General features: G+C 38.6%; 1 protein-coding gene across 8 annotated transcripts in view; it reads right to left on the bottom strand.

The window, feature by feature from the left end:
* Window positions 1–15,332, bottom strand: part of DOP1A (DOP1 leucine zipper like protein A) — a 59,350-nt gene that overhangs the window by 1,147 nt on the left and 42,871 nt on the right. For 5 of the 8 annotated variants that reach the window (XM_051777914.1, XM_051777915.1, XM_051777916.1 and 2 more), the window contains 15 exons: window positions 15,196–15,330; window positions 14,608–14,663; window positions 13,994–14,098; window positions 13,238–13,304; window positions 12,304–12,448; window positions 11,977–12,056; window positions 11,308–11,417; window positions 10,995–11,144; window positions 9,641–9,702; window positions 8,875–9,027; window positions 7,496–7,632; window positions 6,257–6,312; window positions 5,227–5,391; window positions 3,570–3,699; window positions 1,616–1,675 (listed from right to left, as the gene is read on the bottom strand). In XM_051777914.1, the coding sequence (XP_051633874.1) occupies window positions 1,616–1,675; window positions 3,570–3,699; window positions 5,227–5,391; window positions 6,257–6,312; window positions 7,496–7,632; window positions 8,875–9,027; window positions 9,641–9,702; window positions 10,995–11,144; window positions 11,308–11,417; window positions 11,977–12,056; window positions 12,304–12,448; window positions 13,238–13,304; window positions 13,994–14,098; window positions 14,608–14,663; window positions 15,196–15,330 (1,611 nt within the window). The remainder of the gene's footprint in view (window positions 1–1,615; window positions 1,676–3,569; window positions 3,700–5,226; window positions 5,392–6,256; window positions 6,313–7,495; window positions 7,633–8,874; window positions 9,028–9,640; window positions 9,703–10,994; window positions 11,145–11,307; window positions 11,418–11,976; window positions 12,057–12,303; window positions 12,449–13,237; window positions 13,305–13,993; window positions 14,099–14,607; window positions 14,664–15,195; window positions 15,331–15,332) is intronic. The other 3 variants (XM_051777918.1, XM_051777919.1, XM_051777921.1) reach the window with 1 other exon arrangement.

Below are 15,332 nucleotides of genomic sequence, written 5' to 3'. Positions count from 1 at the left end.
CTGGTTTTAATATCAGAACAGACACTGAGGTTCTGAGAAACACTTGAAGTTGTCCTCAAAGAGAAATGGTTCAGTTACTCATTACATGCTCTCAGAAGAACTCAGTTATGCTCCTTCCATTCCATGGGAGAATTTCAAGGGAGGGAATTTCAGGAACCCCACAAGCAAAGGCAGCAGTAACATACCAGATGCTCACTGGCAGTATCAGCACACTGCTCTAACCCTGTTTAGGGTTGCCTTAAATACCTGTGTACTGAAATACCTGAGCACCAACATTCTGGTTCTTATATGGTAGTCTTCACTCATTTCCTTTTTCTCTGAGTCAAAAAACATATTCAAATCTAGACAATGAGGTACTATCACCACTAGAAACACCTTGTTTGTACTGTTACTGACAAACCAGTATAGGAAAGTTTCTACCATGAAGTAGAATTCCAGCAATACTGGATTTTATTCTGTGAGAAAGTAGAAAAGAAGCACAAAGGCCCCACTAAGGAGAGCCACCTCCTGATCCACCCCTGACCAGCACCTCTGTCCCACTGCCCTGGCAGTGCCTGTGGCTGAAGTGGGAGTCCAAGACCCCTGCAGGTTGCAGAGCTCCTGCAGAATAGGCTTGGTAATGAAAGCAGAATGAAGGGGAAAGAACAGCAGTGGGAGCAGAGTGCAAGGTAAGACTGACTGCACAGCCTTTGAGCAAACAGAGATGATTCTTCAGCAAATACAGGTTTTACCCTTTAAATGAAGTAACTCCTGCAATTCATGAGCCTACATGACACTTATTTCATAAAACCCAATTTGGTTAAAATTCAATATGGTTGTATATAATATTTTAATCTGGTGGTTTGGCTTCCTGCCACAGGAGATCACTCTTCCAGCTCTACAAGTCTCCACAAAGGAAAAGCTCACACTGAACCAGAAAAAGGGAAGACTGAATTTCCAATACAGAAGGAGTTGTTGGTGCCTCCTTCTTTTAATGAAGCTACTAGTTTTTAGAGTTTCTCCTTTAAAAACTTCTCATTGGATTCACAGAAGAGAAGCTTCTCCATATTGGTTCTGTACCGTGCTCAGCATTACCCAGCAGTGAGCAAAGACTGCCTCCAGCACACAGCAGGTGTCGGTGTTACACACCACCCAAACAAATGGGGTGCATGTGCAAATACTGACTCTCTGAGCAGTGAAGTGCAACCCAATCCAAGCCATTTCCTCATGGCCATATCTGCTAAGCAAACACCACTAATTCCACAGATACTTAAAACAACAGTTAATTGGACAGAGACTCCGATTAGGGATTGTGTGTTTCATACCTGGTGTTTGACAAAAAATTATTTTACAATTTAATTTTATCGTGATTTGTGATTATAATTCTTCTTAGAAGTAACAGTAGCTTTTTGTAATCTAATTCATATAGGAAATCAACTTAAATTTATTTTTAAGTTATCTATAAAAATAAGGGTGCTTATGATTCTTTCACCTCAAAAATCTCTCAGCTTTGTTCTACAACAAATCTGATCTCTCTCAGTTCTTACTGAAGGCTAAATAGTGCCCGGGGCCTTGAGGTGATGGTATTATTATGGTGAGCTTGTTTCACAACTCAAGCATCAAAGGCCACCCTCACCTGATGCTTGGCCATCTCCATTCCCTCCAAAACCACCGTCTTAAAGTCCTCCTGTTTGTCCTGTGGAAGGAAAGAGGAGAACTTTCAGACTGCATTTCAGATATGAAAATAATACTTTGCCGTGAAGGCCGTGCAGTTGCTTGGTTGGGTGCTAGAAAAGTCACCCGCCCCAAATGAGTGCATGATCCAGAAATGGCAGACTCGAGCTAGTGTGGCCAAGACGCTATTAGACAGAAACAGCACTGCCAGTTTGTTCTTCTGTTTATTTCCAGCAGTGCTAAAGGAGGTTTTTAAGCATGTTTCCCCTCAGATAACACAGCCTGAGCAACACTGCACTACATGAATCTAAGCATTAGTCAGAGTGCCCTGAAAGAAAATTAAGATACACTCCATTTTGCTCATATCAGTTATTTTCTAAGAAAACCCCACAGCTATATGCAACGATATTCTCCTCTGCATAAAGTAGGCCAACATTCATTACCTCAGGTTTATCTCATCATCATACGCCTACCTATGGTTCAGTGTGCAACTGCTGCCGTGACTAGGGGGTTCCAGAAATTCCAGGAAGTTTTCTATATTCTTGAAGCATATTGTGGAAGTTCTGATTTCAGAAATCTATCCCAACATACAGTACTTACCATAAGCACGCATATCTTACACATCATATGTGCTTTATAATTCATGCACAGAGATCACCTGGAGTGTGACAACTTTCTAACAGATACAGCACACTACACATTGAACACCAGGGTTAGAGGCTATGCCTGATGAGCAGTCAGTTAAAACTGATCATTCCTTTATAAAGGCAAGAAGAGAAATTTAGTCTCATCTTCATGGTTAAAAAATGATAAAATGAAGAATGCAGATACGCTTCAGATACTTGTTTTATCCCCTATAGGTATGAGCCTTGCTCAAATAATTCAGATCTTCCTGCAACTAAGTTATCCCTAAGCTTTATGTAGCCACTTGGATCTCAGCAGTAGTTTCTTTACTATGTAAAAACACTCATTGGAGACTGTAAATGCAGTAGCTGCAGCAAACTGCCAGTGTTACAGCCCAGATCATGCCATCTATTTGGAGGAAAACCTGAGAATAAAACTTCAAAGCTTTCTCCCACATGGCTTTGCACTTCCTCCCTGCTTCTCTGGCCCACCAGCAACCTTTGCCATTGAAGTGCCTGCTCATGGGGGCTCTGTCCCCACAGCAGGAGCAGCAATGTATGTGACAGCAATGGTCTTACTTTGTGGCAGCAGAAGGACTCTCCCTGGGACAAAGCTTGGCCAGCTTCCATCAGCTTCACTAGCAGATTAGGCCTCTGCCTCACCCAAACTGAGGTTTTAATATATCTCATGCAACATGACAACCCTAGTTCTGCTCCCACTCTACAAACTGTGCAGCCAAGATTTCCCCAGAACTGTTTCTACTGACCTCTGCCTTCTTCCATTCATCGTAGCAGCTTCAAGGAAGAAACTCATCCCCACTCCCCCACACAGCCTCATATTTAAATATGATTCTTATTAACAAAAATGCTTTTCTACTTCGATGTAGATACTAGTATCTACATATATGAGTGGCTATCTGAAAGTGATTTTATGTTAAAATATACTAGAAAATGAAGCATATTTTACATTTTACAAAAATAATACTTTTACTTGGGAAATCCAAAGACTGTGACCGTAGTCTTTTTTTTGACCATAGCAGGTTTGGGGTTTTTCTGTTATCTGTTTGTTTTGGTTTGGGGTTTGGGTTTGTTTGTTTGTCTTCTATACCTACATGTGGCTTTTGCCTGATGCTGACTTGAGATTACTTCAGTGGGAATCTCCCACATCAGATAAAGTCCTTCCCATTCTTCATTGTTTAAAAAAAGTAAAATACCCAAATGGAAACACTGCTGTGCGTTACTGCACAGGAAACCTTTCAGTGCAAAGAAAAGAACTGGAAGAAAGCAACATACCTTTGCCTTTTTGCGCAACAGTTTTGCCAGACGCACCACATACGGTTTGAATTCCCTCTGATGTGTACCCTGCCTTCGTACTTCCAAGCCTGAATCATCTGATGCTTCTGGAATAAAAGCCCAGCGATACCTGCCATGAGATAACAAAAGCAGACATTATCCTTACTGAACATGCAGGCTCTTCTGCTGGATCAAAAAGTATGAGTGGATAAGGAAATCTAGTGAAGTATCAGACAAGGAGTGGGAAAAAAAAAAACAAATCAACCCTCACAAGGGAACATTAGTCTTTGACAAGAAAGAATGAGAAAGGCACATTCTGAAAAGCAGAGGTAATGTGGCCTTGCATTTTTCCTTTAGAGTTTCTTATTTAAAGATGCCATGAGCAAGATAAGGCAGAGAAGCTAAAACCAGTGGTGTTCACATTCTCATTGTGTGCAAGAGAACTGAAAGCAGTTCTGAATTACAAAAAAATATAAATTACTGAAATTTTGCTGCACATTTGCGATGTGTACACACAAAATGTTCTCAATATACCATGCTGATAACAAAAACTCATTTATTTTACCTATTCATAGGCCAGTGAGACCAAGCGGACCATTCTGTTACCTGCACCTTGCTGCATGCAAGGACTGGCTACTTGTATTATAAATATAAAGGAAATCAAAGTTTCTGTCCTTAAAACTTCAATCCAAGCCTCCATGAGAACTCCATAAAAACCAGTGTGATTCAGCATGACTTTTGTCTTTTCAGAAATGCACAGTAATAACCTAAATAAAACTAGATTGACTAATAGCAGGGATTAGGACAGCTTGGAGAACTGGACAAGAATTATGAGCCAAATACCCATAAAATAAAATAAATGAAGGAACCTTTAACATTAGCTTTAGAAATGTAGAAATACTAGAGGGCACAGACTGGCACTGCGTGTGCAAGTCCTTCCATCTTCTGACTCACATTGAGTGTCTTTTAAACAACAGAATAACTAGGGGTGACCAAATGTCTACAGAGCTGTGTTAGGGCAGCAGCTCTCAGTCACCACTGTGCAGTGTAAAGGAAGAGACAAGATACTTTCTTTGGTGGTCTCTCATTTCCAGGGTCTTCAGCAAATTCCAGTTGTTTTGCATTCATTTTTTTCCAATGGAACAGGGTTGCAGAGGCACTGAGGAAGCAGTTTGCACACATGAATGCTACTGACCATGAAAAACCCATGGGGTCCCCTTTTTAAGCAGTTTTGTTGCCACATCTTCCAGACAAATCATGCAGGAGTAATTTAAGCAAGTCATGCTGAGATGACATGCAGTCTTCTGATCTCACGCATTAGTCACTGAGAGTGGGTGTATTTTGAGTTCTTAGGCATTACTGCAACTAAGTACTTTAGAAATAGAATACTTGAGTAAATCACTACTACTGATTAGCTCACAAGTGTGGAGAATCTCTTGCCACAGGCTAAATCAAACCACCTTGAATTAATTTGATGTGCAGCATAATTTCCCCTGGAGGCCACTCAGATACTGTGAGGGAACGAACTATTATAGGCTGCCCTGCGTGAAGTCCAAAGAAAGAAAGGCAGTAGGAAAACAGATTTTTATACACCAGAATTTTACCAAGAGGCATGGACAAACATCCAAAAACTTAAATGACAGTTTCTTCTACTCACATCTGGAACTGAGGCAGGTTTTCAGATGGCAAAGCTAGGGCCAAGTCCAGAAATTTACAAGCAGACAAATACAGGTTCAACCACCTCTGGCTGTTGTAGGATGTGGAGAAACCATTGCCACCTGTGTAAGTCGTCTCCAGACCAGCAACAGATGGGCCAGAAGTTCTAAAGCAAATCAGGGCAGGCAGGTGAGTCATAACAACCTTCTGCCACAATGGAAACTTTATCTTACAAACATACAATTCTATTTACCAGCTTAATCCTCAATTCATAAATCAAACCAGAACACTGCGAGTCTGTGCTATTGGCAGAGTTCTGTATGCATAAATATATATGTGTGTGTGTGTGTGTGTGTGTGATAAAAGGTTAATATATAACAAAACGTGTTGCCCTGTATCTTATTCACATCAGACATCCAAATTAAGAGAAAGTTTAAACTTGCCAATCATGCCAATATTACTTTATTTGAGGGAAAATTCCTCAAATAAACAAAGAGAATCTAGGAAAAAAAGTGAACAAGACTTGGGCAAATAAGTCTGGCTCATTTGAGAAATCTGCCTCTGCTGCTAGCATTGACTGAAATTGGATCACACTGTGCAGAAGGCAGATGGGATAAAAATGGACAACGAAACAAAAAAAATCACCTACCTCACTTTTATGTCTTTCTAATACTAGAAGAAACTACATTTTTTAGACAAAAAATTGGTCTTATTTAGAGTAAGTGTATGATACAGAAAAGGTATAAAGTCATGCTGTGAATAATTTAATTGCAGCAGCAGAGTCATTTTAGCCAGGAAGACCCTGTAAGAACTCACACACTTGTATAATTTAGCTTAGTGACTTATGAGCAATCTGACAGTGGGACTTCTTTTATTTTGTCCTGAACAGTATGTCCCTGGTACTGCAGTTAGACTGCTACCCTTTATTTGTCCTTCTCATTTGAGCTCATCAACTCTTTCTAACACCAGTTATTCTAAAGAATGATTCAATTCCCCATCAAGCATGCCAAAGGGACTGTTACAAAATTTACCTGGAAATGTCTTCATCAGCAGTGAGCTCCTGTTCCATCAGTAAAAACACTTGCACCTGAAGATCAAATGCTACATTTTAATATCATATTTTAATAGACTGTGACTCAGGAAAACGCTATAGGGAGGCCTGAGTAATATGTCTTAGACAAACTGTTTGGAGCTTTATTTCCATTCCTGGATGATGAAATAACCACCTGACACTGCCACCCTAAAGCTCAGGTGTGAATTCCCAGAAGCAACACAGTCCTGTTGACTGAAAGTAGTTCCAAGACTGTGGTACTTGTGTAAAGGCCAGGGGACAGCACAGAAATCAGGCGGCCACACTAAGTAGAATAGTTTTTCTAGTACTTATACTATTGACAGGTTAAAATGAAATGCATCTATTGCTAAAACAATACACTTGATCTTTAAAATATTTTATATAGCTTTTCTCCTTCTATTGCTTGGATCTGTAGTTAAACAAGGGCTAGGTTAGGCACTTGCAGATAGAAAAAAAAGAATCATCACAGCAATGAGTCTGATTTACTATCTGTGTTATCCAGTCCCTTGGTAACTCCTTGGATAACAGGCTAAATGGAGCACAGGATGCACCAACCACTCTCCTCCATTCCCATTGCCAAAGCTGAAACCCACAAGAGGGTGTCAAACAACCAACACTGGAGACTCCCCAGTAGCAGCTCTGAAAACAGATGCTTTTACTGTTTTGTTATGCAGGGTAAAACAAGAGAAAGAAAAAAAATCTGAGTCAAGCCTTGTATAAATCTAGTCAATAAATTTAGCCACAATATGATCTGAATGACCATCAACTGCCAATACAACACAGATTCCAACTCCTTTACCCAGGCTCCCATCCCCTTTGCTGGAGGAAGAAGGTTGAGTGACCAGGAAAGTAGAAACAGGGACACTACAAAAGAAAAGCAGGAGTGGGAATGGTGGAGAGGGTACACGTATGTATGGAGAAATTTAAGCAGGAGTCAGTAGGGAACTAGGAGGGCAAATGCAAATTTAATTCAAGAGACAGCTGAACAGTTTAAATAGTGTAAGCCAACAGATATTCAATTTGTTTGCAAAAAACAGACATGAGTACTATGAAAATAAGTCAGCTTTCAATTTGTGTACATTGTACATTTACGTGCACAATCTCTAGAAGAGATTGTCTTAAAAATATTGAGGAGGAGTGAGGCTGTGTCTCAGATATGCACCAGCCTTCCAAATAATGAATGTCAGCTGCAACTCACCAGTTCAGTGATCATGGTTGGCCAAAGTGAGGTAAGATGCTGTGGAGACATTCTTAAAAGCAATACTCTGAAAAACAGGAACACTTGGGAATGAAGGGTGGGCACCTGTGGCAACCGGAGACTTTCTACCAGCCTTTCTGAAACAAAAAGCCAAGAATTCCTCAGTTCAGAATAATTCCAAAGAGCATTTTCTCCTTCCCTCATTTACTCTCAATTTTAACTATTTTTTTTAAGTATCTGCCATGTTACAGTTTCAGTACTTTACTATTTTTATTCTGCCAATATAAAAAAATAATCATGTTCACTAAGAATGGAACAAAAGAGAGAAACCTCGAAACAGTGCAGTTGTCTATTTTGTTTAAGTTCTCCACATAAATGCAATAGTGCATCTGGGAGCTTTGCTCATCTTATGTAGAGCTTAAAAGAGGAGTTAACAGATTCCAAACGATACAAAAACAGCCGGAACAGCTAGGATTTATTATTATTATTAAAAGGCTGCACCATCATAGTACATGGGAAATTACACACGGACAATATGGTCTTATGCAACTATAATCACCTCTAAACTTTCAGCATATATAGAGGCAGGTCCATAAAGAATTTTTTCAGTCAAGCCAACATACATGCATGTTGCAGTTCAAACCAGTGAAACTACCTGATACCATGAACATAGTAATCTCAGCTACTGACTTGACTGGGAATTAAGAAAAACACAAACACACAACAAAAAACCCTAAACAACTTGAAAAAAAATAGATTCCGTAACAAATGAAACAAGAAAGATGATGCAATTGATTTTCCATATGGAAGAAGAGACCACTCAATTTTTGTGTCCACCTTGGTGGCACAAAAAGACAATATATCTAGAAAATTCTGCCGTAACTATTTACGTAATCTTAAAATAAAGCTAAGCAGTCTCCGTTCCCAATCACTTAAAGTAAAAGGTAAGAGATAAACTTCAGTGATAAATAGGACAGATAAACAGAACAGCAGAAAAAGCAGCAAGAGAAGTCAAAAGTTGAAAACTTCAAGGTCAGCTTTTCTATTTATCCCCAGCTGATGGGTGTTTATGCCTCAGATGTTCATATCAAAACTTATGATACAGGTATCCAAGGATATTGATCAAGGTATAAAATGACAGATCAGTGAAATAATCTGAATAAAAGTCAACTGGTAATTACAAAGTATGTGTGGTTTGTAGACATTTAAGGCTAAAAACATTTTAACCAAAATCTGCAGAGACTCTGTTCCAGCCATGGAAACAGTACCACACACTGATATTCCAGGGGAAAAATCTACCAGCTGTTATTCTGTCATACAAACATTCCACAGTTAACAGCAGAGTCCAGAAGTCCACTAAATTATGCATTTTTACTGACCTTGTATATCTGGAAGGTATTTCTGGTATTGGTCTATCTCACTGCTAAAGATTGCGAACGCGAGTCTCTTCAGGAGCATAGCGCGCTGCTCCAGCTCCACATCCCGGTTAGCAAACAGGTTCAGTGAACTGCTCTGAGCCACAGCCACTCGTGCTGAAAGAGGAGAGACAAAGTGCAGAGAAGAACTTAAAATTTCCCTTCTGTTTCACTTTAAAGCACAAGTAACTCTTACTTTCTTTGCATTAATGAAGTTCAAAAGCAGACGTTGGGAAAATGCATGTTCTGCAATTTGTATTTTTAACCACAGTGATTTAAAATACATATTAAAAGAAAACTTGTAAGTTTTCTTTTAATGGCTGGGGGGAGGGAGTTCAGTCATTTTTAAAAAAAAAAATTTGCATGTACAGGTGCTCAGAAGTTCCAGAAATGTGCAGAATCAATTTTTTTCTTAAGCAGAGTTACTGTCAAATCTTAACAAACCAAAATGAAAACAAAACCCAAACAAACCAAAACCCACCCTCACCCACTCTGCTTAATCAACCTTGCAATATAGGCAAAATTCACTGTAGGCCAGGATGGCCTCAAATTCTCTCATTTCAAGTTATTTATGGATTTACAGAAACAAATAATCAAAGTAAACATGAAAAACATTGAATAAATCAAACAAAGTGCAATAAATATTGAACAAATGTTTTCAAGAAATTTTTTCCCATTTATTTACCATTTATATTGGTGAAAAGTCACTATTACATCAACAAATACTTACTCATCAAATCTCTGAATGTGGTTTTGTCATGTGTCATCAAATTATCCATAATAGCTCTCCAACTAAAAGAGGCAGATTGTACACAAATCAGAAAATCAAAAAAAAAAGCAAGAATTTTCAGGAATATTTACAGAGCTTTTTCTGCTCTTTTAATTCAGCCTACAAATTCCAATCCAAGCTCTCTGCTTCACAGGAACCAATCACCTCGTGTGATTTAATCTGAAACTATATTTCTTGAACCCCCCTTGTCAAACCAAATTGGAAATGCCATTCAGAGGGACCTTGACAAGCTTGAGGGGGTGGGCCTATGTGAACCTCTTAAAGTTCAAAAAAGCCAAGTTCGAGGTCCTGCACAAGGGTAAGAGCAATTCCAAGCAAAAGGACAGGTTGGACAGAAAAGGGACTGAGAGCAGCACCGAGGAGAAGGAGTTGGGGTTCTTGGTAGATGAAGAACTGAATTTGAGCAGGCAATGTGTGTGCTCACAGCCCATAAAGCCAAACACACCCTCGGCTGCACCAAAAGAAGTGTGGCCAGCAGGTCAATGGAGGTGATTCTGCCTTGATTCTACTTTGTCCTGGTGAGAATCCATCTGGAGTACTGCATCCAGCTCTAGGACCCCCAACATAAGACAGACACAGACCTGTTTAAATGGGTCCATGGGAGGACCACAAAGTTGCTCAGAGGGCTGGAGCACCTCTCCTGTGAAGGATAGGCTGAGAGAGTTGGGGTTGTACAGCCTGGAAAAGAGAAGGCTCCAGGGAGACTTTATAGCACCTACTAGTACTTAGAGCGGGCCTGCAGGAAGGCTGAAGAGGGACTTTTTACAAGGGCAGAGTGATAGGACAAGGAGGAATGTCTCTAAACTGAAAGAGGGCACATTCAGATTAGATATTAGGAATAAATTTTTTATTATAAGGGTGGTGAGGCACTGGAACAGGATGCCCAGAGAAGCTGTGGATGCCCCATCCCTGAAAGTGTTCAAACCCAGGTTGAACAGGGCTCTGAGCAACCTGGTCTAGTGGAAGGTGTCCCTGCCCATGGCAGAAGGGTTGGAACAAGATGATATCTAAGGTCTCTTCTAATACAAACCATTCTATGATTCTACAAAATGCTAACCACTTTTTCCTCATTAAAAAAAAATAAATTCGATTTTAAGATTTTTATTTTTTAAAATAGATTTGTATATAAAAATATACCTTATGTAAGCAACTTTCACATTTCATGCAGTAATCTAAACCACAGAATATCTCTCTTTATTTCTCTCAACAGATATCTGTTGAGAAACTTTGGTCCACATGGTATACGTAAAATTTGTAAAGGCCATTGATATAAGCAGTAAAAAGAGAGTCTTACTGGTTAACACATGAAGCATCCATCTGGAAGAAACTGGAATCCATGAAGAGGTCAAATGCTTCCTTTTTCCATGCTCTCCTTGTGTACTGATACCCGCTAAGACTGCTTAATAACTGGACACAGGCTCGATAGCTGGATGCGTTGTGAGCGCTAAACAAACAAAAAAGTCAACATAAACCAATTTTGAATTGCTGCTTTATAGAAAGCTTGATAGGCATCTAATCCTTACCATACTTGTTTCAACTTAAGTGTCACCCTCCAAATTTCAACTGACTGTAGAGATCTATGTCAATTCAATAAACTGTAAATGTACCTGTGATTACGGAGGTAGGGCACAACATAGTGCATAATATTTACGAGCAAAGGAATAACCCTCTCTTTTTCATCACTGTAGAAAACCATATCCAAAAGATGAGCCAGAACCTATAAAAGGAGAGGAAGATATGTTACCATGCATTCTCAAATTGCTTTTTATCTACTATTCAGCATTTTTTTGTACAATGTTCTTGACCGAACATTATTATAGAAGTTATAAAATTTCAGGTACCATACAAAATCCAGAGTATAAAGACCCATCATTTTTAAAACAAATTAAGGTAAAAGCATAGAAGCATAAGCTCTTGGTCAAAGCATTCCAACAGAATAAGCTACAAACAAAGAAAAAAACTCAAAGACTGACTGTGATTATCAACAGCAAGAAAGATATACCACTTAAATAAGATTTAACACATGAAGTTTGCCATCAACAAAGTTTCCTACACTACACATCTGAAAGGCCATGCTTTATGCTTCATCCACCTCAACAAATCTTTATAGCTAGGTTATTAATGAGGTTTTATAAATTTTTACATGACAGGATGCAAAATCCATGCATATCAGTGTTTCCCATCAAATCTCCTTCCTCAAGCTTCTGGTCTAAAGCTTTTCACAATATAGAAGTTTATTTTAAGACGGCATTAATTACATCCAAGGAGACATTTACCTCAGAAAGTAAGGTCAATGCGTGGACACTATAAACAGATGGAGTTATGTTTGAAGTTTCCATTGCTGGAGACAACATATCTAAATGAAGATAATAATAAAAGTGTCCAAAGTTAGTTTTCTTAAGCTATTATTTACTTTACAGCACATTTTAAAAACATATACTTTGAAGATGAACAAACTTTTCTCATATTCACCGTTTAAGATACTACTGCTGGAACAATACTACAGCATTTTTAATGTATTCAAATATGGCAAGCTGTCCTCTTTGTTGATTTTGGCCTGATAATTAACGTTTTGTTTGAAATAAAGATGAAAGTGGAACTACCTTCAACATCTGATTCTAAGTTGTTTCCATCAACCATAATCTTGGGGGAAGGCTTAACCTCTAAGTTTCGTCTTAGCCAAGTAGTCTGTTCCAAGGAAGAACCAGCAATTGCCCCAATGGCATCCACTATCTTGTGCGTTACATCCTGGTAGGAAAAAAACCCAAGCATTTCAAGAATTTTGTGCAGAAGGCTTTATTTATTGTCCTGACATGTAGAAAATCTATATAACCAAATATAGAATTGCCTTCAAATCACTTCTGTTCTATGTTATCAGTGATTAATAACTCCACAGAAAATGAGAACTTTTTCAACAGATTATAAATATTAGAAGAAGATACTAAAGAGTTATTTCAGACTAGAGAACCGACATCAAAAAATTCTAGCACATTCAAGCATCTAGTTCCAATCCTCTGCCATGGACATGGACCCATTTCTCTAGACCAGGTTGCTCAGAAGTCTGTCCAACCTGGCTTTAAACACTTCCAGGGAGAGGACATCCACAACTTCTCTGGGTAACCTGTTCCAGTGCCTCACCACCCTCACAGCATAGAATTTTTTTCCAATATCTAATCTAAACCTACTCTCTCTCTGTTTTAAGCCATTCGTCCTTGTCCTGTCACTACATGCTCTTTACAAGAGTCCTGCTCCATCTTTCTTGTAGGCTCACTTCAGATACTGGAAGGCTGCAATTAGGTCCCAAAGCCTCCTCTTTTCCAGGCTGACAAATACAATTCTCTCAGCTTTTCCTCATAAGAGAGGTGCTCCATCCCTCTAATCAACTTGGTGCCCTGCTCTGGACTTGCTTCAAGAGGTCGATATCCTTCCTGTGCTGGGATGTAGATGGTCTTTAAGGTTCCTTCCAACCTCAACCATTCTATGATTCTATGATTCATTGTTCAGTATTTTCAAAAGACAATACAACAAATTTCTTACCTGGAGATCTCTTTGATCTTTCTTATTCTCCAGACTTGGGTTTTTCATGATGAACTCATTAAGAACACTGAAAAAATACACAAGTAAATACGGATTTTCTTCTCATAATACATTATTCATTAATTTTAAGGGTTAAGACAAATCTGAAGAACATTTATTTGCACAGTACTATTTATTTACTAAGCCTGCAGTGATTGCTACTTATCAATATTCAAGAAAGCATCCTTTCAAGTTCCTTAAGTTAATTTTGATCATATCATAAGAGTTTACCAGGAACATGTTTTACTCGACTATATATGAAAGTCTCTTTGGACACAGTTTACTTGGGAAGATAAATTTAAAATATTCAAGAAAATGGTCCCTGAAGCTTTATAAAGAAAATCATATTGAAAATTATATTTCTAACACTCTAGAAACTGTTTTCATGCTGAAAATTTTCACATACCTAAGAAATAGTCATTGTAGTTATTTTCTAAGAAAAGTCAGAAACTTAGGCCTGCTGCTTAAAGAGCTTGAATCACTCAAATAATCAGTAAGGTAAGATCATGGCTTATATCATATTATAATATAAAATTTAATTTATGTAACTATTCCTCAGAGAAGAAACTGATTTGATAGGACCCTGAACAGAACTCATGCAATTACTCTACCAGTCAAAAGTAAGTGACAGAGATTTGAAAACACTAACACTTCAGTATGATTTCACACACTAACATTTCAGCTTATTTGGAAACTGCAAAGATCAACAGCACTTACCCAAGTATGAGAAACTGTCCCGGAGCTGGAAGACCAACCTGTATGGAATCTTTTAATAGAAGCAGCAGTGCTGCCCAGCTGTCTACTAAGCTGGTCACTGGAATCCTAAGAGAGAGAGCAGCAATGTCAATGAAAACAACATCGTCTCCCTCAGGTACTCCCCCACTGGCTTTCTACCTCACAATTGTCCTGTCAGATATTGTGAATCAACATTCTTACAGATTCTTTGATTTTTCATGTCATACTAGGTAGCTACATCAAGTCATTTAGAAACAGAGGAAGGCAGAAGAGCAGCATATTCAAAATACACGCTTTTCCCTCCAAGGTTGAAGTGCTACCAATGAGTTACAGCCCAATTAAGATCAGCTTTCTTTGGGCAGGGGACAGATTACCTGTAGGATTTTTAGCTGGGGGAAGAAAGGTGATGCTGAACTAGAAAATTCACAAAATAAATCACCTATTTTTTATGACACCTACAGTTCAAAACCATTCTTCCTTCACTATTTATATTGCACAGGCTATTTCTCATCATAGAAATTACAAGAAGATGCAAAATATTCAAATTTTCCATCTGCTTCTTGATGGCAGTAATAAAATTTAACTTCTTTTCTTACCTTTGAGTATACGCATAGAAAAACTGCAACATGCAGACTTCCAATGAAAGATGTTTCTAGAAAAAGATATGAAACTTGTGTCATCAGGAAGAAAAAAGAGCCTGTTTCTGCCAGGGCAAAACTGACAATGATCTAATGTCTGAGTGTCTGAATATGCAGCTTATTTCATTAAGGTATTACCAAATGACCATTTAGACATCTTTCTATAAAGTTATTCTTCTCCTTTTTTTTTTAATTCCCTGTTTTCCCCACTTCTTTTTCCCACCTGAAAAAAAAATCAACCTGATGCTAGGGAATGCACCTGTTTCCCTAATGTAAGCAGCATATCCCCACAAAAGAAGGACTTGTACAGTGTTTTGTGCTATGTTTACTACAATCCTGCAGTAAGCAGGATTCTGGAGTTGTTCAGCAAATAGCAATGACTTAAGCTGGTATGACTTCCCTCCAAAAGTTCTTCCATCTATTAGATACTGTGAAAATTTTTGCAGTTTGCTTCTCAGCTTTGTGAATGAAGTACCTGTATTATCAATGTTCTAGGCTTCATTAAGAGAACATTAAACAAATCAACAGCATCTCTAGTTTTCATACCTTGTCCTTTGCTATGGCTGGAGGCTGCTTCAAAACCTCTTTCACAGTTTGTATAACAGTCTCTGTTCTCATAACACTGATAGAGCGAACCAGCTCGACCAGTAGAAGTTGTTCTTCACCTGCTGTAGGTATAACCT

This window comes from Manacus candei, unplaced genomic scaffold, assembly GCF_025592945.1.
Source record: "Manacus candei isolate 608988 ecotype Guabito, Panama unplaced genomic scaffold, ASM2559294v1 h1tg000011l, whole genome shotgun sequence".
NCBI lineage: Eukaryota > Metazoa > Chordata > Aves > Passeriformes > Pipridae > Manacus > Manacus candei.
The sequence above is the reverse complement of the archived record's forward strand: the minus strand, read 5'-3'. Positions and strand labels throughout refer to the sequence as shown.